The following is a 24,767-nucleotide window of genomic DNA, read 5'->3' as shown; positions in this document are numbered from 1 at the left end:
CACGGGAAGCAGCAGTATCACTATTCAGCTCTCAGTCCTGAGTCCTTACCCAGCATGTCTATGGTGTGTGTCACTGATGTGTGTCCTACTAGTGTGTAGATGCAGTATCAGTGTGTATCAGTTTGTCTTTTCTTGAGGCTTAGTTTGCTCAGTCTGGTTAGTGTTGGTCTGCTGCATGACATTGGTAGCATAGATCCTGTTTTACCATCTCTGACTTGTGCCAAATTACTCCCAAAGTAACCAAAACTATTTTAACAGAATCAGCTGCCTGGATTTTATTGAAACTAAAGAGGCATGGTGAATGAAGATATTATCAACAACAAAAAAATACAATATCATATAATAATTTAATAATCATATATTAACTTGGCCCCTGAATTGAATGATGAATAATTCAAGGTAACAAATGTAATGTATCTATTAAACGCCTCAATGGATTCTCCCGAGTGGCGCAGTGGTCTAAGGCTGTGCCACTAGAGATCCTGGTTCGAATCCAGGCTCTGTCATAGCCGGCCGCGACCGGGAGACCCATGGGGCGGCGCACAATTGGTCCAGGGTAGGGGAGGGAATGGCCGGCAGGGATGTAGCTCAGTTGGTAGAGCATGGCGTTTGCAACGCCAGGGTTGTGGGTTCGAAATAAAAAAATTATGTATGCACTCACTAACTGTAGGTCGCTCTGGATAAGAGCGTCTGCTAAATGACTAAAATGTTCCATATTTATTTTGGTGAGTAAGAATTGAAGGTGCTCATTTGACCCTGACATCTGAATCAGATCTAACGTTGGTAAAGCAGTGTCTGCTAATATGTGTGTATTGGTATGCATGGGAGAGTTCCTAGCTTACACAGGCTAGATCTCATACTGTCACTTTAACAGATGATGTAAAAGTCATTTTCTCCCTGCATGCCACTTTCACATGTTGCCTCAAATATGCTTTTAGTTGCTCGTTCATTTTCACCTGGGACCAAACTGAAAAGTCCTCCATGTTGCTTTGTCATAGTTAGTTGTATCTTGTGGTGTTTCGAAGTGTGCTCGGTGTAAAATGGATGGTGATGCGCGATTGGTGAATTATTTATTTGGTGTTTTATCATTCATTTTTCTCTCGCAGGACCAGAAAAAGTTAAGGTAAGAATGTTTGAACATGCGGTCAAATTGAATAGTGGCTTGTTTTGTGTTTTGGTCTCGTACTGTAGGTTCTGAGCACAACCACTTAGGTTTAACAATAAGAAGCACATTTCCTCCAACAGCAGAACACACTTAAATTGAATATTAAAGGAAGGATAGGGTTAGGTCAATTAGTGTGTGTGTAGTAGTGTGTATATTTTGTGTGTGTACTGATGTGTGATGTGTATTAATATGTGTGTATACGTTGTATAGTTATAATCCAGAGCATAGTAGATGGTGACTGTGAAAACTACAGTCATGTATATCCTCTTACTGTAGCCAGGCAGACATGGAAGTTTACCCTTTATATACAGTATAAGGTTCACTAAAATACAATAATCTGTCAAAACACCTCCTAATGTGTGTTTTCTATACGGTGTGAGGGATGAATCATTTGTATATTAAATGCCTCTCTCCTCTTCTCTTTGTAGTTTGGAAATGAGGCCCAGCAACTGGAGTGGGCGAAGCGAGAGAGTGAGCGAGCGGAGCGGGAGCGGCTGAAGAGACTCCGGCAGCAGGAGCAAGAGGACTTAGAGCTGGCCATCGCTCTCAGCAAGGCCGAGATGTCCCACGGGTGACCTGGACTGGACTTGACTGGACACACACACACATCCCACTGGACAAAAACTGGTTGAATCAACGTTGTTTCCACATCATTTCAACAACAACAAAAAATCAATGTGATGACATTGAATCAGCGTTGCAAACTCATTGGATCTGTAAAAAGTCAGTAACGTAAGGGTATTTAGTCATTTTTTCACCCAACTTTTAACCTAAATCCAATGACATGTTGATTTTTTTGTTGATTTCATGTTGAATTCACGTTAGTTGACAACTCAACGAAATGTAAACAAAACTAGACGTTGAACTGAAGTCTGTGGCCAGTGGGATGCCCACACACATAGAGATACAGACATATATAGACACACACAAACATAGACATACTCTTACTAGCATTACTCGTACAAGCACACATGCATAACACATACGTGTACGACTCACACACCATACCCCACACACTGTGAAGGACCTGGAGCTGGCCATTTCCCTCAGGGCCGATGTGCCCAACACATGACTGCTTCCTCAATCACACACACACACAGACACACACCACCGCCACAACACACATACACACTCCATCTGATACCACACACAGAAACACACACCTCACCACACAATCTCCGGATCGACAAACTCTCAAAGCAAAAAAATTACAAAACAGAACTTTTGGGGTTACCCTGGTCCCGAAGTGGAAACCAGTGATGTAGTGGTGTACTGGAGGGGAAACGCAAGTAAATGCAGTTTACCCACCTTTTTTATTTTTTGTGACAGTTAATTCACCTTTTGCGGAAAAATGCATTGAAAGTATAGGGAGTGTTACTTTTCTCACCACGACCGGCGATCAGAGTTTACCCACCAATTTTTTTTTACCACTACATCACTGGTGAAAACAGAACTGGATTTTACTTTACGGTGGGAGGTTGGAGTTGGAGTGGGAGATTGAAGCCAACAATCACAATCTCTCTTACTGTTTTTAATTGATAGGTGGGGAGGGGAACAGATGATGACCTGTGCTTTTAGAATGAACTGATGCACTGTTTAAATGCACTATTAAGGCTGGCTCAACATGAAAGATGTAAAGATGAACATAATATGTGTCGGTCTGGTGAAGGAGCATGGATCCCGATTAGAGCTCTGACATATGTGAAGAAGGGAATACCTAAAGGTTATGCTGGAATGCTTATTAAGATTGAGACATTATTTTAGTATTGGTTTATTATATGAATGTGGCAAGCCAGTGGCTGGGTTCTTCTCTGACTGGCTACTGTAAGTGTTGTGTGAGAGAGTGGTCTGTTCGGACCAGAACAAACTGTACAGATATATTTTCTTTCTCTGCGAGTGTGAGATAGTAGATGCATTGTTTTGACAATATTTCAGTGCTTCTTCAGCGAACATAGGGAGAAGGGATGGGCACTTAGCTGTGCCTCCTCTGAAAGTTCAAGTAAGTTCACAATGCTGTGATGTACACTACCGGTCAAAAGTTTTAGAACACCTACTCATTCAAGGGTTTTTCTTAATTTTTACTATTTTCTACATTGTAGAATAATAGTGAAGACATCAAAACTATGAAATAACACATATAGAATCATGTAGTAACCAAGTGATGCCAAGAGTGTGCAAAGCTGTCATCAAGGCAAAGGGTGGCTATTTGAAGAATCTCAAATATATAATATATTTTGATTTGTTTAACACTTTTTTGGTTACTACATGATTCCATATGTGTTATTTCATAGTTTTCATTTCTTCACTATTATTCTACAATGTAGAAAATATATTTTAAAAAACATTGAATGAGTAGCTGTTCTAAAACTTTTGACCGATAGTGTATGTCAAACAACAACCAAAAAGGCAAGATGAGGGAAATTATAAGTTTATTATAGAGGTTTCTTTTTATTACATTTTTTAAAATTATGTGATGTGTTATTTTATTATTTTAGGTATTATTTGTTAAAAGAAAGAAACATTTAGTTTATTACAATTCTAGTTGAAAAGAGCTGCAAAAAATTACAAACCTACAAGCACAAGCTGCAGAGAGGTTAAAGAAAGTTAGAAGTGGACTGTGGTTTTCTTCAGCTAACCATCAATGATATGCAAATTAATTAGGTCACATGAGTTTCACAGCTATAACTGGAATATTCAGCTGTTTACGGTACAGTTTGTCATAGTTTGATGTTACAACTTGGGCTCAACCACTTTTATTTATAGCTGCGTTTACTTGAAACTCCTAGCTGATGGTACTGCCTGCTTAGCACATTAAACCTGTGGGGTTTACTTTGCTTTCAACCTTTGAATTGAACTGAATAGAGATGATGAAAATAGCAGCTGAGGTCCTAACCATATGAAAAGGACAGTTACATTAATTCCCCCTGTGTTCTATGTTTTCCTGTTGTACTGAACTGTATGTGTCATACATTAACGTTTTTAAGCTTCCATGTAATGTCATTGTTGTCCCCTACTATTGGACTAGTCTGAGTGAAAAGACCTCGCCTAGCCATATGGGATGTTGTGAAAATTTATTATTAAAGTTACATCCCCCTTTGGGTTGGAAAAGGACATGATAAGTTACAATTCAGTGGTATGGGCCGTTAACGCTGCCACAAGGTGGAAATAGAAACCATCTCTCCCTGACATTTATTTGTTAATGTTTACATATCAAACTTCTTTGCTCTAGTGGTTAAAACAGTGTAATTATATTCTATAAGAACCTGTTCTGGTACAGATCTGACCTTTAACTGTGCTGCTGTATATAGCTGACTCACTGGGCAAAAACTGGTTGAATAAACGTTGTTTCCACGTCATTTTAACCCCAGAAAATAATGTGATGACTTTGATTCAACATGGAAAACTGATTTGATTTGAAAAAAGTCATCAACGTAAGGGAATTTGGTATTTTGGGTTAGGGTTAGGGTAACCTAACGAAGCAGGGTTAAAAGAAACGCCTGAAACTAGATCCCCTACATACTGGTCTTGACGAGAAGAAAAAAAACTGTTGGGGGAGGTTCTCTTCTGCACTGTTCAACCAATCCAGTAAATGTGAAGGAGGAGTTAAGATGGAGTGTCGTCTCTTGTTAATGCCTAAAAGTAGAAGTCGCTTCACAGGCTCTTTTTCCATTTCCCCTGAAAACCGGAGCATCCGGTTGTTGGGGACTCGGCAGAGGTTAGGGTTAGGTTACCCCTAACCCTAACTTTTAACCTAAATCGAATGACATGGTGATTTTTTTTTTTTTCAATTCACATTAGTTGACAACTCAACCAAATGTAAAATAAAACTAGACGTTGAACTGATGTCTGTGTACAGTGGGGAGGTAGCCTGTGGTCTTCTGCATTTGACCCTTGACCTTTTCAGCCCTACCTGTGGTGTTTTAATCACAGGTCAGACGCTCGAAGCTTGGGATGCCAACACTCCTGCCCTTACCCAGCATGCTCTATGTCAGAACCCTTGTAATGTGCCCTCGGGTTAGGTGAAATCCACAGTGAGGGTGCTTGGTTGGCCTGAGACTCAGCCACAGCTCTCTGTTCATTGGTCATTTCATGCCCCTTTTTGTATACCTTGAAAATACATCCATCCATCCTTTCTTACTCCATTCTTTGAAGTTAGCCAAGCGATTAAGGGCATTGAGCCAATAACTAAAAGGTTGCTGGTTCGAATCCCCGAGCCAGCAAGGTGGAAACAAATCTGCCATTCTGCCCTTGAGTATGGCAATTAACCCCCAACAACAACTGCTCCTTGGCGTCGATGATGTCGATTAAGGCAACACCTCTCTGATTCAGAGGGGTTGGGTTAAATGCGGAAGACACATTTCGGTTGAATGCATTCAGTTGTGCAACTGACTAGGTATCCCCTTGATCTGACACTATTGGATTGGTGAAATAAAGGGTTCCATTATGTATCCCAATCACCCATCCAATCATGTTAGATTAGGGAGGCAGGATGGAAGGATGCATTTTGAGAGTATTGAAATAGGGCCCAAGTGTTCTCACATCCACTGCCTAGTGTTCTCTACGTACTTACCACTCATGCTGTATTTTGTCTTTGATACCTACATTGTGCAATAGATTTTATTTTGTATTTTTCAAATTGTTCGTGTGCTGAAAAAACCTGTGAATCCAGTTGGACTTTTAAAATATCTATGCTTTTAATATGAGTACCGTCTGCCCCAACCTGGTTGAGTTTGATCATGCATTTAGAGATACATGCAGAGGCCTAATACAAGCCTAAACAGATTGTAGAGATTGTAGAAGACTTATCTTTTGTTTTTCTGACAACTGATCTGACTTCTGAAGCTCGATGCATTCCTTTTTCTTTTGGCCTGCCTTTAACTGTCCTTCCTCTGTAGATGAGAATAAATAATCAAAGCTGTCTTACTGCAATGCATAAGGTGTATACAAACAGTATATTATGTCTGTTATATTTGTCCCATAAGAAGAGAAAAAATGTGTAACTTAAAACATTTTGAGGTTATATGACTATACACTAAGAGTTAAAAGAAATGCTTGGATTTATTTTAAATGTTAATCCTCTGTACATGGTCATTGTTTACTAGAATAAACATTTCATTTAAATGAATAGGTCTCATGTTTTTTGTGTGCTGATTTTCCTTTTGTACGTACACTGAGTATACCGAACATTTTGCCCTCAGAACAGCCTCAATTCGTCGGGGCATGGACTCTAAAATGTGTCAAAAGTGTTCCACAGGGATGCTGGCCAATGTTAACTCCAATGCTTCCCACAGTTGTGTCAAGTTGGCTGGATGTCCTTTGGGTGGTGGACCATTCTTCATACACACGGGAAACTGTTGAGCATGAACAACCCAGCAGTGTTGCAGTTCTTGACACAAACCGGCACGCATGGCACCTACTAACATACCCTGTTCAAAGGCACTTACATATTTTGTCTTGCCCATTCACCCTCTGAATGACACACATAAACAATCCATGTCTCAATTGTCTCAAGGCTTAAAAATCCTTCTTTAACCTGTCTCCTCCCCTTCATCTACACTGATTGAAGTGGATTTAACAAGTGACATCAATAAGGGATCATAGCTTTCACCTGGATTCACCTGGTCAGTCTAAGTCATGGAAAGAGCATGTGTCCTTAATGTTTTGTATACTCAGTGTATATTGGGACATATATTTAATTTAGTATTTTATGTATAATATAACAAGCCATAGTCATAACATAAATGCTCAAATGGATATCCCTGTCTTTCTAGGCTGTGTTAAACAATCCCCTTGCTGTTTATTTGAACAAGTACAAACCATACAGACTTTCCCCAGCAGTGGTTATGTGATTTCTTAGTATGAATCTGAAGGATTCCATCAATGTAGCAAGGTACATGACCAAAAGTATGTGGACACCTGCTCGTCGAACATCTCATTCCAAAATCATGGGCATTAATATGGAGTTGGTCCCCCCTTTGCTGCTATAAATGCCTCCACTCTTCTGAGAAGGCTTTCTACTAGATGTTGGAACATTGCTGCGGGGGACTTGCTTCCATTCAGCCACAAGAACATTAGTGAGGTCAGGCACTGATGTTGGGCGATTAGTCCTGGCAGTCGGCGTTCCAATTCATCCCAAAGGTGTTCGATGGGGTTGAGGTCAGGGCTCTGTGCAGGCCAGTCAAGTTCTTCCACACCGATCATTGTCATGCTGAAACAAGAAAGGGCCTTCCCCAAACTGTTGCCACAAAGTTGGAAGCACAGAATCGATTAGAATGCTGTAGCGTTAAGATTTTCCTTCAATGGAACTAAGGGGACTAGCCCGAACCATGAAAAACAGCCCCAGACCATTATTCCTCCTCCACCAAACTTCACAGTTGGCACTATGCATTGGGGCAGGTAGCGTTCTCCTGGCATCCGCCAAACCAAGATTCATCTGTCAGACTGCCAGATGATGAAGCGTGATTCATCACTCCAGAGAACGCGTTTCCACTGCTCCAGAGTCCAATGGCGGCGAGCTTTACACCACTCCAACCGCCGCTTGGCATTGCACATGGTGCGCCATAGAAACCCTGCCGACGAACAGCTCTTCGAGGCAGTTTGGAACTCGGTAGTGAGTGTTGCTACGCGCTTCAGCACTCAGTGGTCCCATTCTGTGAGCTTGTGTGGCCTACTACTTCACGGCTGAGCCGTTGTTGCTCCTAGATGTTTCCACTTCACAATAAGAGCACTTACAGTTGACCGGGGCAGCTCTAGCAGGGCAGAAATTGTACGAACTGATTTGTTGGAAAGGTGGCAAGTCATAGGATGCCACGTTGAAAGTCACTGAGCTCTTCAGTAAGGACATTCTACTGCCAATATTTGTCTATGGAGATTGCATGGCGGTGTGCTCGATTTTATACACCTGGCAGCAACGAGTGTGGCTGAAATAGCCAAATCCACTCATAGGGTGGCAGGTAGCTTAGTGGTTAAGAGCGTTGTGCCAGTAACCGAAAGGTCGCTGGTTCTAATCCCCGAGCCGACTAGGTGAAAAATCTGTTGATGTGCCCTTGAGCAAGGCACTTAACCCTAATTGCTCATGTAAGTCACTCTGGATAAGAGCGTCTGCTAAATGACTAAAATGTAAATTTGAAGGGGTGTCCACATACTTTTGTATATATAGTGTACCATACCCTAGCCGTACATATGATTCCAATGTTTACCGTTTCATGTCCACCTTAGTCAGCCATGATCTAGTACCGGTATGTACTGTACAGTAAATCTATGTAAACAAGCCAAAGGTTCATAGCCTTTATTTACCTTTAACCAGCCTTTAGTTGGTTCATACTTCCTGACCTTTGGAATTAAAACTCCCTCAAACTAGTAAATACTGTAGATCTAAAGCTCTAGACAAGATGCTCATTGATGGTCCCCCAAACGCCAGACCTGCCAAAAAGCAACACCAGGCAGTAAAATTGGCTGTAAATAACAGCCGTCTATATTTCAAGGATACAGCTGCAAGGTTGAAAATTATTCAGTGTCAACAGACCACTCATTTCTGGACATATTACTTGAAACCCAAGCAAGTCCTGTGTTCGGAATGTTAACTGTCTCCGTATGAAATAACAGGAAATTCCTAGGTAAGTTTGTATTTACCTTATACTAATGGAAGTGTGGAAATGAAATGCCGTTTGCTTTTAAGGAGGAAAATGGGTCATGGAGACGTATTGAAGATATGCTTGTCTCACAAATTGCCCCTCTAATATTTGTATCCATATTTGTGCATTCTTTTTCGGGTATTTACTCATGTTGACTTTTACTTTTACAAAGAGAGTGACTGAATTGACATGTTTTCTTAACAAGAACTTGACACGTTAATGCTTCATGATGTTGATGAATGCTTACACTCCACATGTGCGCACACACACACACACATACATACACAAACACCCTTTTAGGGGAGTTGGTGGTCCGTAGCTGTCAGAGGTATCTGTAAGGGGATCTCCCGTGTGCCTTCTCCCTGTTGGGGCCGATACACGGAGACCCCAACTCTCTGACAGCTAGCTGGGGGCCATGATGTTTTTCAGCCTCAGCTCCAAGAACTAGACATGGCTAGGAAAACCGTTAAGAGAACCCCCCTCTCCTGTAACCAATCTGCCATAGTTAATACATAATCAGCCCTGGACCTGAGGAGCAGCAGACCCAGTCCCCTTGGCCCAGTCTATTTAATCAGCTGTTGTGAGGGAAGGAGTGGAGCTTGCTGCTCCAGAGCAGGGCTGCCTGGCCTGGCTGCCCCAGGAATGTTGTGGTACAGACCGGGAGAAAGTGTTCATGTTTTCCAATAGGACTGACTGTCACAGGAGGAATGCTGGCTAAAACAGTCCAGATGGACCCTCTCTGGTACTCTGTCACTCCATATAATTCACCATTGGTCTGATGCGTATCTTTGAGAAATATATATTTTGGTATGCACTAGGCCTACATAGAGCTGGGGAGGGGAGATGGTTTTTGTCTCGTAAATATATAACGAAGTTGATGTTGGTATGGATGTTTTTATGTCATTAAGTGTTTCTCCGAAATGAACCGAGGCATTAACATATTTATCAATTAACATAAACATGCTGTATATATCAAGTGCCTTACAAATGGAGTTGTTTATTTCCGTCCTCAAGTGCATAATGGTACTGTGCTCAGGAAAGGTGATTCACCATGTGTCTGTTGGGAAAGGACTCCACTCTTTCACTCCACACACAGTATCATTCTACACAGGCCTGTCTTTAGCCAGTGCCAATGTTAGTCCATGTTGTTCATCCATACACCGAATGAGTGTCTTCCACTGAGGAGCTTCCAAACAGCTCCAGTAGATGGTGTACTCATCCCATGACATTCCCACTTTTCCCACACATGGTAATTGGCCTTTGGCTGCAGTGAAGTCTAGGAATCCACTGAGATCAACTCTTTCCTGGTATGATCGATGTTATACATTTGACTCAGACAGGATCTCAGTATGAGATGTTGGGGCTTTACATTGAATATGGAGGCCAGGCTTGTTGTGTCTCTCAAAGTCTTGGTGAATATACTGTTGATCGTCATTACTGGAAACTGAAATGTGGGCATTTGTGTGTGCTCTGTTGCCCATTGGGGGCCAACTGTGAAAGTGATCTCCACACACACACACACACACACACACACACACACACACACACACACACACACACACACACACACACACACTGAACTGCTCACTTGATTTTCAGCAGTTAATACTCTTTCAACTCTTTCAGAGAGTTCATATAAAAGTCAAACACACGTATCTAGCTTGTACTGTAGAGCTTTAAAAAGCTGTCTTCTCCTTGTTCTCTCTACGGACTTACTTCTTTATTGCCTTTTTTTATGGAACCATCCCTGTAGAATTGTATAACATTATGCTGTTGTTTGTGAAGATACTCTGTGTAAAGCATTTCTGCTTGATAAGCTGCAGCCAAATGCAGCCAACCATGTTTAAGAATTGTTTATTTGACCCAATTAAAGTGCTCACTTCAGACTAAAGTATACCTAATATGAAAGAACTTTGAATAGGCCTAGATAAATTTGCATATAAAGATGGTAACTTTAAGAGATATCTTGCTTATTTCATGTTGACATTAGTCCCGAAACTATGATAATCACCTCCTGTGATCTTTTAGAACAGTCCTTGCCACTAGATTTACAGCTCTGATGCACCCCCTTAATTCACAAATAAAGTAGGTAGAACAGCATTTGTGCCTCTTGGCAATTGTATTTTTTATCTCTTGCATGGAGTTTCAGGTGTGCCATGGCAAAGAGCCAGCGAATGTTGCGTGTTATGATTATGAATGGTTTCATACTAGGAGATACAGATCATCTTCGGGTGAAACTGGAGCAGAGTAACTTGAGGGTTATCGTTCAGATTCAGAGATTATTCTGAATTGCTGTGCTGTACAGTCGTGGTCAAACGTTTTGAGAATGACACAAGTATTGGTCTTCACAAAGTTTGCTGCTTCAGTGTTTTTAGATATTTTTGTCAGATGTTACTATGGTATACTAAAGTATAAATACAAGCATTCCATAAGTGTCAAAGGCTTTTATTGACAATTACATTAAGTTTATGCAAAGAGTCAATATTTGCAGTGTTGACCCTTCTTTTTCAAGACCTCTGCAATCCGCCCTGGCATGCTGTCAATTAACTTCTGGGCCACATCCTGACTGATGGCAGCCCTTTCTTGCATAATCAATGCTTGGAGTTTGTCAGAATTTGTGGGTTTTTGATTGTCCACCCACCTCTTGAGGATTGACCACAAGTTCTCAATGGGATTAAGGTCTGGGGAGTTTCCTGACCATGGACCCAAAATGTCGATGTTTTGTTCCCCAAGCCACTTAGTTATCACGTTTGCCTTATGGCAAGGTGCTCCATCATGCTGGAAAAGGCATTGGTCGTCAACAAACTGTTGTTGGATGGTTGGGAGAAGTTGCTCTCTGAGGATGTGTTGGTACCATTCTTTATTCATGGCTGTGTTCTTAGGCAACATTGTGAGTGAGCCCACTCCCTTGGCTGAGAAGCAACCCCACACATGAATGGTCTCAGGATGCTTTACTGTTGGCATGACACAGGACTGATGGTAGCGCTCACCTTGTCTTCTCCGGACAAGCTTTTTTCTGGATGCCCCAAACAATTAGAAAGGGGATTCATCAGAGAAAATGACTTTACCCCAGTCCTCAGCAGTCCAATCCCTGTACCTTTTGCAGAATATCAGTCTGTCCCTGATGTTTTTCCTGGAGAGAAGTGGCTTCGTCGCTGCCCTTCTTGACACCAGGCCATCCTCCAAAAGTCTTCGCCTCACTGTGCGTGCAGTTGCACTCACACCTGCCTGCTGCCATTCCTGAGCAAGCTCTGCACTGGTGGTGTCCCGATCCCGCAGCTGAATCAACTTTAGGAGACGGTCCTGGCGCTTGCTGGACTTTCTTGGGCGCCCTGAAACCTTGTTCACAACAATTGAACCTCTCTCCTTGAAGTGCTTGATGATCCGATAAATGGTTGATTTAGGTGCAATCTTACTAGCAGCAATATCCTTGCCTGTGAAGCCCTTTTTGAGCAAAGCAATTATGACGGCATGTGTTTCTTTGCAGGTAACCATGGTTAACAGAGGAAGAACAATGATTTCAAGCACCACCCTCCTTTTAAAGCTTCCAGTCTGTTATTCTGACTCAATCAGCATGACAGAGTGATCTCCAGCCTTGTCCTCGTCAACACTCTCACCTGTGTTAACGAGAGAATCACTGACATGATGTCACCTGGTCCTTTTGTGGCAGGGCTGAAATGCAGTGGAAATGTTTTTGGGGGATTCAGTTCATTTTCATGGCAAAGAGGGACTTTGCAATTAATTGCAATTCATCTGATCACTCTTCATAACATTCTGGAGTATATGCAAATTGCTATCATAAAAACTGAGGCAGCAGACTTTGTGAAAATTAATATTTGTGTCATTCTCAAAACTTTTGACCACGACTGTATATGTGATGAGGGATAGACGTAAACATATAGTAAAGCCTGTAATTTGAGACATCTAAAGGGGAAACCAGATAGCAATGAATGCATGCGGAAAAACATGCAATCTGTTTTGTTTATAGACAGACGGGTTGCATGGCTAACAGAATGCATAAACCATATATGCATGGCTGACAGAATGCATAAACCATATCAATAGATGACCTCTGAGCCCTAACTCACGCTTCAATCTTCCCACACTCTCTTCTAGAAGTTATTATTACACTCAGAGCAAAAAGTGAAATGAGAATGTTCGATTTTTCACTTGAGTATATGGGCTATTCATAGAGGCATTCTTACTTCCTCTTTTCTCTAAACTGGCAGGGGCATCCAGAAGATAATGCGGTCCCTAAAAAGTTGTAACACTTTAAGAAAAGGTCCTCTTTTATGCTTCCCCATAGAGCCAATGTAGAGACATTGTTGGGAGCTTTCAGAGTTCACAAAGGTGGCCCCTTTCTCCTCTCTCGCTCTCTCTCTCGCTCTCTCTCGCTCTCTCTCTCTCTCTCTCTCTCTCTCTCTCTCTCTTTCTCTCGCTCAGTTTTTACACATACAGTAGCCAAAGTCCATAATTAGGCCCATAACACTGTGAATTCTCTCTCTCTTTCTCTCTTTCTCTCTCTCTCTCTCTCTGTCTATTTTTACACATGCAGTAGCCAAAGTAGATAATTAGGCCCCTAACACAGTGAATTCTCTCTCTCTACCTGTTTTTACACATACAGTAGCCAAAGTACATAATTAGGCCCCTAACACAGTGAATATGAGTTTATTCTGAAGGCAACTACACCTGACTTTATTGTGCAGGGATGCTGTCATGTGACCCAGATACACAGGCTGAAGGCCCCTGATTAAGAGATGGATCATGGGTAAAATGTTGGTTTTCTGGGCCTCTTCTTTTAACACCTTTCTCCTTCCACAGTGGAGGGGCTTTGTTGTTGGGTAGCATACCAACCTAAAAATGCACTTTTAAGAATATGCAACCATGTTTAAGTGATAGCTGCTTAGTACTGCTTCATGCTTTATCAACATTGAAATAACAAGACAATAGAGCCTAACCCAGGGGACTACTTGAAGTGAAAGCTTTGATTTTATAGAATACATTTGGTGTGAGACTCAAATCCAGGCTAACAGATGTATAACCTTTGTGTCGCTCTCTCTTCTCATCCCCCCTGAACTTTCCATCCTGTCCCATTGGGTCTTCTCATTGAGGCAGCAACCAGGGTTCCTCTCTCTTTCAGTGTGGTGTGCCCCTGTGCCCAGACCCAGAGAGGGAACATCTATATTGAATCTCTGTAATTATGTAAATGTAATGTTTGTATTTATAGGCTGCATGAGCCGCAAGACTCTGGCAGTGGCCCTGTGACAGCTGGAAAACACTGCACTCAGAAATCATATTATAAACTGCTCAGGCCTGAACTGGCGCTGTATGATAGCTGGCTCATGGTTGATGTAAAGATATGGAAATATTGTTGAGGAGTTTATGACTGGTGTAATGTTACAGTATGGTGTGATGATGATACACAGATGTCAGGGCTGCTCCATTTTCCAAAGCCACAAGGATTTTACTCAAAGTCTAAAATAATGTTGTTCAATTAGTTTAATATGTACATTAAAATAAACTATTTACATTATATAACAATATATTTACATGGCAATAATACATTTACTCAGAAAACCAAACAGAACAGTCTTAAGTCACAAGACTTTTAGCCCTTTGTCATGTTGAGATGGACACTCTTATTTCCATAGTTTTAAAGACCCTGACATTAAATGTTATTCAACAGGTAAATGCACACACAGAACATTCAATTCAAGCCTTTGAAGACTGAAAGGCAGTTTTAGATCAAAACATTGTCTTAAAGCTTATTTAATGTGCTGTTTACAGTTATAACACATACATAAACTTTGCGTTTTTGCCAGTAGAAAATATGGCACTTGTAGGATGCATATAATAGAAGGCACTATCTTGAATATCAAAACACATCATGTTAAACAATGTTATTGTTAGATTCCAGTTGTGTCAGAGGTGTACTTAGAGCCAACCTGATATGTTGACTTGAATTTACAAATGCCAACTCCGTGTAATGCACTTTTAAAGCCTTTTACAAAATATTATTCGATAAAAAATAACAAAGTAGTACCAGCTACATATTTTTAAAATAGTATTTGTATATAGAATTCGTCTGACCATGTTTTCTTTTCTTATGCTGTTTTCCTATTCCCCAAAAACGTTAAATAAACAAACAAAAATACAAAATACATATTTTGGAGAAATCTTTGGCAAAGTCCTCAATCGTATGTGATTTCTCACATGTGTCGCTTCATGTGCAGCGCGAGGTGGTCGGACCTGGAGAAGGCGCGCTCGCACAGGTGGCACTGGAATGGCCTGTGGCCAGTGTGCTTACGGAAATGGCGCGTCAACTCGTCGGAACGGGCGAACTTCCAGCCACAACCCTCCCAACTGCAATGGTATGGTTTCTCTCCTGTTGAACAACAAAGGGGAAAATACCATGTGTATACTGACAGAAAATGCAGTTATTTGCAACATATAGCCAAATATTTATAGGTTGCAATAAGCATACAGACATTGAGGAATGTTCCTTACCTGTGTGCGTTCTGTGGTGCGCTTTCAAATGCGAGCTTTTGGTGTAGGTTTTCGCGCATCCAGCGAAAGTGCAAGTGTGACTCGCTGTGCGCTTCCTTGGCCAGGAGCGCCGACCCCTCTTTGGCTTTGAGTCCATCATCTCCAACGGAGAGGACGGTGGAGTGAGCAGCGCTCTCTGGTTGGTGGGCTGCATACCCATTCCGTCTTCGTACATCCCGAACTGGTGTGCGCTCTGGTACGGGAGCTGCATCTGTGGGGGCGGGTGAGAGTGAGGGTAGCCCGCTGCGGAGCGGTAGCTCTGGGGGAAAGTCATGGAGTGGCACATCTGGGTCTGACACTCGGAACTCATCAGGTCGTCTGGGCTGAGAGGCGGTGTCATGTTCCCCGCAGCCTGCGGAGAGTTGGCTAGTCTCGGCTGCTCGAAGGACATCATGCACGAAACGTTCCCCTCCTGCTTGATTTTTGGGCAGCTCTGAGGGACCATTTCCATAACTGGTCGGTAACTGTCCATGGATTGCTCGACCTTAATGTTGTCTGGAAAGTCCTGATTTGGGAAAGCAGAGGAACTGACTAGAAATCTCCCATGGATGCTGTTGCCAGAGAGCTGGTGGCAGAAGCTGCTGTCAAGCTCATTGCGCAGGAGCTCAGCCATCAGGCTGTTGTAAGGCGGAGGTGGAATGTTCATCTCGGGCACGGTGTAGGTAGACTGCATCCCGGAGAGATACATGTTGTTCTGCTCTGCTAGCCTGTACTCTCCCCCCGTCCCGGATGATGGAGTGTTGCTGTCTGTGCCAGTGGAGTTAGAGAGAATAAACTCCAGATCCAGGAACTTATCTAGATCCTCTTCGTCTTTTATGCCCATGCAGATGTCCATGCCCTCAGCCACCGCACAGCTGGAATGCACAGACCTGTCCATCTCGCCCTTCCACCTCTGCAATAGTACAAGATGCCATTAGTGAAAAGATCATGTAAAAAAACAAAACAAAGCTCTGTACAATCAAATGGAACATGAATATTTGTTACATAAAAAAATAAACTGTAAAAACAATATGTAACTGTTTAAATAACAAGTTAGAAGCCTAACTGTTTAAAATATGGGTTCACTCTACATCTGGACTGAAATGCCATTGCTTTATTCTTACTATACTACATCTATACTACATTAATCTACCAACTACAGGTAAAACAACCAAAAAACATATCTAAATACATAAACCAATATACTTACATTTTCCCAGCATTTTTCCTTTTGGTTCGCAAATGTAGCGATGGATGGTAAAATGGTCCCGGTTAAGGCCATTTCCATACGTTGTAATGGCAAAATAAATTTGTTTTTTTCTTGAATAAAAAACGTTCTTTCTGTCTATGAATATCAGCAAAAGCGATGTAGAGTCCACACGAGAAACTAGTTGTTGTAGTAAATCACTATATCTCCTCACTTGAAATAGTGTTTCAGTGTCATGTGCAAGTTTGATTGGTAGGAGTTCCTATATACCTTATAAATATTGTAGCTGAAAAGCTGGAACTATTGTACGAAGCGGAGGAAACACGCACCTATATAAAGCCAGTGAGCCAAGTGAGCCTTGCAGTCTCTTTGCTTTCCCTCTTGCGCTCGTGCGAGCTTTAAAGCCACCTCTACACACGCCCCTTCCTGCATAGAAACGAGTTTAACAAGTATAACACGTAATGACGCGCTAGGCAAAGACCGCCCCTTGCGGAAAATAACCAAGTAAGCAATTAACACATTATGTCAAATTAAATTACATGTTATGCGCGGAATACAACAGGTGAAATGCTTACTTACGAGCCCTTAACCAACAATGCCAACAAGAGTTTGAAAAAAGTACAAAATAAATGCTATATAAACTCAAGTAAAAATAGGAACACAATAAAATAACAATAAGGGGCTATATACAAAAGGGTACTGGTACAGTCAATGTGCAGGGGTACCGGTTAGTCGAGGTAATTTAGGTAATATGTACATGTAGGTAGGGGTAAAGTGACAATGCATAGGTAATAATCAGAGTAGCAGCAGCGTATGTGAAGTGTGAAGGAATGTGAATGTATGTGTCATGAATAGGGTAAGGTAACCAAAAGACTAGAGACAAAGTTATCCATTTGGATAAAATAGAATAGTGCTTTATGCATACATTTTCAAAGTTACCCATTTGGATAGAATATCCTACAGGATAGGCTATATGGAGACTTGGTAATGTGTTGGGCTATCGATAATAGACTAAACATTGTAATATGATTACACTGCATTTTTTCCCATAAAGTCACATTTAAAGTATATCAAAAATACACATATATAAAAAGTATAATCCCATATTCGTTTTTCTCATAGGCCTATATATAATACCTTTAATTTGGCAGATCAGTTTGCTCTCCATCACCTGACCAACTCGTCCGTCCTCTCAGGTCATTTGCCTATCATCATCAGCCTGTGATAAACCCAGTTACCCAACGCAGCAGGCTTTTCAAAACGCGCAGCCACCAGGCGCCAGGTAGGCCTTCATCTGAATCTTTACCCCTTCAAACGCTCCCGTAAACACGCGCTAATAAAGCGTTTAACCTCTGTGAAGCCCCATTCAGGTGCAAATAATTAGGCTGAATGAGCGGCTGCTGAGCCTGCTTTGTCCAGCGACTTATTCACATTGGTATCGGGTCTCTTGCGCCAGTTTCGCAAAACAGTATTCAGCTAAATGCAGATTATTTTTTTGTTACCTATAATTTAACATCCATATCCAGGCAGGTGCACCAGGATGATACATTTCCTTTCTCACAATGGGGCGGAAGGGTTTTTGTTTCTATTTCTCTTAAGTGTCAACTGTGTGCATGTGTCAACCTATTCTCACTTTCTATCTGTTCTTCTGTTTACAGTGAGTAGTTGGGGAAGGTCAGTAAATGAATACCTTATCATCATTCTTACATAATCCACATCCCTCTGAGCCTAAACCATAAACTCCATGTAATGAGTAATCTGAGTTTCCCTAATCAGCCAACCAAATATGGTCGTTCCGATGCCATGAAGTCTACAACAAGTAACCACTGCCATTAAAGTTTTATTTGCCTGTTTATCTGGTAGGACTCAATTAAAATGCCAAAGTGCTCCTGTTAATTTTGGTTCCTTTGTGCCAGTACAACTTGGCTTAACTGATTGGCATTTCAGAGTTGGGCTTTGGCAAATTACTTTATTCTTATTTATTCAAGAGAGTTCACAACTAACCATCTACCAAAACATGGTAACTGCTACTGTTTCTCAGTTTAAACACCCCTAGTCAACCATGCATGAAAACCCTTATAAAGTCTGTCAACAAATGACTGATATAAAAAACATATAGAAATTATCTGATTGTGGCACGAAGGAGCAGCGGTTACACTAATATAATATAAATTATATTGTGAACAACATACAAATAAAGAAACATGGGTGTGGCTTTAGTCTGTACTTTACAGCGTGTTCTTTCCTCAGGCCATAGGCCATATTATTTGGCCTGAGGAAAGAACATGTTGTATAGTACAGATTATTATTGCATTTGGCCAGGATGATGTGGTTTGCATACGCTGTAGGTACATGTGTGACATTCCAACATCATTAGTAAGGATGTCATACCTACTGTATCACTCTCTATTAGGTGTCGCAACAATGTTTTAGAATAGACTGGAGTAAACAAAAATGTATGTGTTTTCTTTATTTGTACCTGCCTAACATTCTTAATACATAGGTTTTTCCTAAATAGCAATTCATAGTCGTGGCTTAGTGAGCTTTGTCTACATTCTAGAAACATTGTTCTGCTCATCTTGAGGTTTGTAGGATATTACTAAAGGTTCCCAGTAGACCTGCAGCTTTTGACACATCTACCTCTCCTCTCTACACTTCAAATCAAATTGTATTGGTCACATACACATATTTAGCAGATGTTATTGCGGGTGTAGTGAAATGCTTGTGTTTCTAGCTCCAACAGTGCAGTAGTATCTAACAATTCACAACAATACACACAATACACACATCTAAAAGTAAAATAATGGAATTAAGAAATATATAAATATTAGGACGAGCAATGTCGGAGTGGCATAGACTAAAATACAGTATAATGTGCCCCCGTACCGGTACCCCACTGTATATAGACTCCCTACTGTTATTTTATTTTACTGCTGCTCTTTAGTTATTTGCTTTTATTTTTAACTTATCTATTTTTTACTCAACACTTAAAAAAATGTCTATTTTATTTTTTAACTGCATTGTTGGTTAAGGGCTTGTAAATAAGCATTTCTCTGTAATGTCTACACCTGTTGTATTCGGCGCGTGTGGCATATCAAATTTGATTTGATTTGGTATATACAGTACCAGTCAAAAGTTGACACACCTACTCATTTTTCTTTATTATTACTATTTTCTACGTTGTAGAATAATAGTGAAGACATCAGAACTATGAAATAACACATATGGAATCATGTAGTAACCAAAAAAGTGTTAAACAAATAAAAAATATTTGAGATTCTTAAAATAGCCAACATTTCCCTTGATGACAGCTTTGCACACTCTTGTCATTCTCTCAACCAGCTTCACCTGGAATGCTTTTCCAACAGTCTTGAAGGAGTTCCCACATATGATGAGCACTTGTTGGCTGCTTTTCCTTCACTCTGCGGTCCGACTCATCCCAAACCATCTCAATTGGGTTAAGGTTGGGGGATTGTGGAGGCCAGGTCATCTGATGCAGCACTCCATCACTCTCCTTCTTGGTAAACTAGCCCTTACACAGCCTGGAGGTGTGTTGGGTCATTGTCCTGTTGAAAAACAAATGATAGTCCCACTAAACCCAAACCAGATGGGATGGCGTATCACTGCAGAATGCTGTGGTAGCCATGCTGCTTAAGTGTGCCTTGAATTCTAAATAAATCACAGACAGTGTCACCAGCAAAGCACCCCCACACCATAACACCTCCTTCTACTTGCTTTACGGTGGGAAATACACATGCGGAGATCGTCCATTCACCCACACGCGTCTCACAAAGCCACGGCGGTTGGAACCAGAAATCTCCAATTTAGACTCCAGACCAAATAACACATTTCCACCGGTCTAATGTCCATTGCTCATGTTTCTTGGCCCAAGCAAGTCTCTTCTTATTATTGGTGTCCTTTAGTAGTGGTTTCTTTGCAGCAATTCGACCATGAAGGCCTGATTCACACAGTCTCCTCTGAACAGTTGATGTTGAGATGTGTCTGTTACTTGAACTCTGTGAAGCATTTATTTGGGCTGCAATTTCTGAGGCTGGTAAATCTAATGAACTTATCCTCTGCAGCAGAGGTAAATCTGGGTCTTCCATTCCTGTGGCTGTCCTCATGAGAGCCAGTTTCATCGTAGCGCTTGATGGTTTTTGCGTATGCACGATGAAACTTTCAAAGTTCTTGAAATGTTCTGTATTGACTGACCTTCATGTCTTAAAGTAATGATGGGCTGTTGTTTCTCTTTGCTTATTTGAGCTGCCTCTAAGGTGCAGGGTGGAAGCAACCTAGTGATGGCTATTTAACAGTCTGATGACCTTGAGATAGAAGCTGTTTTTCAGTCTCTCTGTCCCAGCTTTGATGCACCTGTACTGACCTCGCCTTCTGGATGATAGCGGGGTGAACATGCCATGGCTCGGGTGGTTGTTGTCCTTGTGTCACGGATTCAGCCGAGGCTGCTCCTCCTCCTTGCTCGGACAGGCTTCGGCGTTCGTCGTCGCTGGAGTACTAGCTGCTACCGATCTATGTTTCTGTGTTCTACTTGTCTTGTCTTTATTGTTCACACCTGGTTCCCATTATGTATTGATTACTTCCCTATTTAACCCTCTGGCTCCCACTGTATTTTGTGCGTGTTTGTTCATGTTTGGTTGTCGTCTGGTGAGCGGGTTTGTTTCCTCCCTGCGTGGAGGTTATGTATTTACGTTACCTACGAGTAAAGTACGTTTTCGATTAGCTCTGTGTCCTGCGCCTGACTTCATCCTACCGCATCACACTGACCTCCTGAAATCTTGATTATCTTTTTGGCCTTCCTGTGACATTGGGTGCTGTAGGTGTCCTGGAGGGTAGGTAGTTAGCCCCCGGTGATGCGTTGGGCAGACTGCACCACCCTCTTGAGAGCCCTGCGGTTGCGGGCTGTGAAGTTGCCGTACCAGGCGGTGATACAGCCCGACAGGATGCTCTCAATTGTGCATCTGTAAAAGTTTGTGAGGGTTTTAGGTGCCAAGCCAAATTTCTTCAGCCTCCTGAGGTTGAAGAGGTTCTGTTGCGCCTTCTTCACCACACTGTCTGTGTGGGTGGACCATTTCAGATCGTCTGTGATGTGTACACAGAGGAACTTGAAGCTTTACACCAGGGGTGTCAAACGTCCGGCCCGCGGGCCGGATCAGGCCCGCAAACGGGTTTAATCCGGCCCGCGAGATGATAAAAAAAAAAAAAAAAAAATTATAAATAATTTTGTAAAGTATAAAAATGCGCTGCAATTTTTCAATAAAATAAACTGCTGTTCCAATTGCGTCCACTGGATGGCGCAATAGCAATTGTGTTAAGCAAGCAAACTGTTTATACCGGGGCAGAGCAAGTAGGTCAAGCACGTGCAGCCAATGAGCTACTTTGTTTTGCCCGCGATATTTATTACGGCTTCTACTTTTAACATTATGTGCTTTGGCACCCTCATTGCCCCAATATGTCTCTGTCAAAAAAGAGAAAAGTGGACGCAGAGTGCAGAGTGTTCCAAGAAAAATGGTCATCCTATTTATTCACGGAATTGAATGGGAAAGCTGTATGTTTGGTGTGTTCAGAGCATGTTGCAGTGCTGAAAGAATATAACCTTTGTCGCCACTATGTGAGTCTTCATGCCGACAAATATGACAACTTTCAAGGACAGCGGAGATGAGAGAAGGTGAATGAACTGTTGGCGGGTCTGAAGAAACAGCAGTCTGTGTTTACTCACAGCCGAGACATCAGTGACGCAGCAGTGAAAGCTAGCTACCTCATTGCTAATGAAATCGCAGTTGCTTCAAAACCATTTAGTGAGGGTGAATTTGTAAAAACATGCATGATGAAGGCAGCGGAGATTGTGTGCCCTGAAAAGCGGCAGGCTTTTGCAAATATCAGCCTGACAAGAAACACAGTTGCAGACAGGATTTCCGATCTTTCAGTGGATTTGGACAGCCAGTTGAAGCAAAAAGTAAAGTCATTTATTGCGTTTTCGGTTGCAATTGATGAAAGCACGGACATTACAGATGTTGCACAACTGGCCATTTTCATCCGCGGAGTTGATGACACATTGACCGTCACCGAGGAGTTCGTGGAGTTGGTGCCGATGACAGATACAACGACAGCAGCTGATATTTTTACCGCACTCGTCGGCGCGCTGGACAGGGTCGGAGTGGACTGGTCCCGCGCTGTCAGCCTGGCTACAGATGGTGCGCCCTCAATGATCGGGAAAAAAGCAGGCGTTGTGACAAAGTTCAGAGAGAAAGTGCAATCTGCAAATGGAGGACGTGATTTTTTGACTTTTCACTGTATTTTGCACCAGGAGGCTTTGTGTTGCAAGTCATTAAAGATGGATAACGTCATGAAGGTGGTCATCCAAACTGTTAATTTCATCCGATCCAGAAGCCTGAATCACCGTCAGTTTGACAGCCTTCTCAGAGAGAAAGACCATATCTATGGCCTGCCATACCACACTGAGGTAAGATGGTTAAGCCGAGGTGCTGTGCTGAGGCGTTTCTTTGATTTACGAGAAGAAATTGAACAGTTCATGGAAGAAAAGGGCAAACCAGTGTTAGAATTTCATTCCGCAGAATGGATGCAGGACCTTGCATTTATGGTGGATGTTACAGAGCACCTGAATAACTTGAACAAACAGCTGCAAGGGCGCAACAAAGTTGTCACGCAGTATTATGACAGCATACGTTCTTTCAAGTTGAAGCTGTCATTGTGGGAGACGCAACTTGCCGGTGGTGATGCAGCTCACTTCCCCTGTCTGAAAAATGTGTGCGCGACCCAACATGTGGCAGACATGAAGCGGTTCAAAGATAAAATAACGGGACTGTTACAGGAGTTTGAGCAACGCTTTCAGATTTATGTTTATATGTTTTTATGTTGATGTGCTATTGTTTTTAATTGTTTTTATTTTATTTGTATATTTAACCTATTCTTGACTCTGTGGTTCTTGCACTTGTTTGGGGAACAGGATTTCATTATTTTTATCTACATTTCTGCCTGAGAAATGACACCCTGATATAGTTCTGTGATCTGTGATATACTTCTGTGAATCACTGAGGCATTGTGTGTTTGTGTGTTCTTTGTCCTCAGAACTTTCAAATAACTTGAGGTGTTTTATGATTAATAGTGATGTTGTGCTTTTGGACACTGTCCTCAGGCTCCAGCTTTATGTTTATATGTTTTTATGTTGATGTGCTATTGTTTTTAATTGATTTTATTTTATTTGTATATTTAACCTATTCTTGACTCTGTGGTTCTTGCACTTGTTTGGGGAACAGGATTTCATTATTTTTATCTACATTTCTGCCTGAGAAATGACACCCTGATATAGTTCTGTGATCTGTGAAACAGTTCTGTTAATCACTGAGGCATTGTGTGTGTGTGTTCTTTGTCCTCAGAACTTTCAAATAACTTGAGGTGTTTTATGATTAATAGTGATGTTGTGCTTTTGGACACTGTCCTCAGGCTCCAGCTTTATGTTTATATGTTTTTATGTTGATGTGCTATTGTTTTTAATTGATTTTATTTTATTTGTATATTTAACCTATTCTTGACTCTGTGGTTCTTGCACTTGTTTGGGGAACAGGATTTCATTATTTTTTATCTACATTTCTGCCTGAGAAATGACACCCTGATATAGTTCTGTGATCTGTGAAACAGTTCTGTTAATCACTGAGGCATTGTGTGTTTGTGTGTTCTTTTTCTTTAGAATTTTCAAATAAACTTGACGTGTTTTATGATTAATAGTGATGTTGTGCTTGTACTATTTTGGACACACTGTCCTCAGGCTCCAGCTTTATGTTGTATGTTGATCGTATTAAAACAAAGAAAACAATCTGAAGTTGTTGTTTTTAAGTTATATATACCATGATTTTTCTGGTCCGGCCCACTTGGGAATAGATTTTCCTCCATGTGGCCCCTGAGCTAAAATGAGTTTGACACCCCTGCTTTACACCTTCTCCACTGCGGTCCCGTCGATGTGGATAGGGGCGTGCTCCCTCTGCTGTTTCCTGAAGTCCATGATCATATCCTTTGTTTTGTTGACGTTGAGTGAGAGGTTATTTTCATGGCACCACTCTCCCAGGGCCCTCACCTCCTCCCTGTAGGCTGTCTCATCATTGTTGGTAATCAGGCCTACTACTGTTGTGTCATCTACAAATTTGATGATTGAGTTGGAGGCGTGCGTGGCCACACAGTGATGGGTGAACAGGGAGTACAGGAG

The 24,767-nt window shown here is 41.7% G+C and overlaps 2 protein-coding genes and 1 long non-coding RNA gene across 4 annotated transcripts in view; 2 read left to right on the top strand and 1 right to left on the bottom strand.

Annotated features, from left to right (window-relative positions):
* The window catches only part of LOC311136949 (epidermal growth factor receptor substrate 15-like 1), a 40,633-nt gene extending 37,348 nt beyond the window's left edge, over positions 1 to 3,285 (top strand). For both annotated transcript variants that reach the window (XM_084171278.1, XM_084171279.1), the window contains one exon: positions 1,594 to 3,285. In XM_084171278.1, the coding sequence (XP_084027404.1) occupies positions 1,594 to 1,604 (11 nt within the window). In that variant the 3' untranslated portion in view covers positions 1,605 to 3,285. The remainder of the gene's footprint in view (positions 1 to 1,593) is intronic.
* A 5,260-nt stretch (positions 3,286 to 8,545) lies between these two features.
* LOC311136954 overlaps positions 8,546 to 24,767 on the top strand; it is a 58,941-nt gene continuing 42,719 nt past the window's right edge. The window contains exon 1 of the long non-coding RNA XR_014613902.1: positions 8,546 to 8,781. This is a non-coding gene — a long non-coding RNA (uncharacterized lncRNA). The remainder of the gene's footprint in view (positions 8,782 to 24,767) is intronic.
* On the bottom strand, positions 14,281 to 19,305 carry LOC311136953 (Krueppel-like factor 2). The gene is made up of 3 exons (XM_084171288.1): positions 16,535 to 19,305; positions 15,307 to 16,237; positions 14,281 to 15,184 (listed from the first exon to the last, which is right to left on the bottom strand). Exons 1-3 carry the CDS (start codon positions 16,610 to 16,612, stop codon positions 15,009 to 15,011), a joined length of 1,185 nt encoding a protein of 394 aa, XP_084027414.1. The 5' UTR covers positions 16,613 to 19,305; the 3' UTR covers positions 14,281 to 15,008.

This window comes from Coregonus lavaretus, assembly GCF_964263955.1.
Source record: "Coregonus lavaretus genome assembly, chromosome: 11".
Classification (NCBI taxonomy): domain Eukaryota; kingdom Metazoa; phylum Chordata; class Actinopteri; order Salmoniformes; family Salmonidae; genus Coregonus; species Coregonus lavaretus.
The sequence above is the reverse complement of the archived record's forward strand: the minus strand, read 5'-3'. Positions and strand labels throughout refer to the sequence as shown.

Bases quoted from the DNA above. Each gene is read 5' to 3' on its own strand.
- LOC311136953 (XM_084171288.1), bottom strand. From the start codon at position 16,612: ATGGAAATGGCCTTAACCGGGACCATTTTACCATCCATCGCTACATTT. The intron at 16,238-16,534 runs GTAAGTATATTG...GTACTATTGCAG, and splicing joins AGGAAAAATGCTGGGAAAAT to AGGTGGAAGGGCGAGATGGA. The intron at 15,185-15,306 runs GTAAGGAACATT...GTTGTTCAACAG, and splicing joins GCACCACAGAACGCACACAG to GAGAGAAACCATACCATTGC.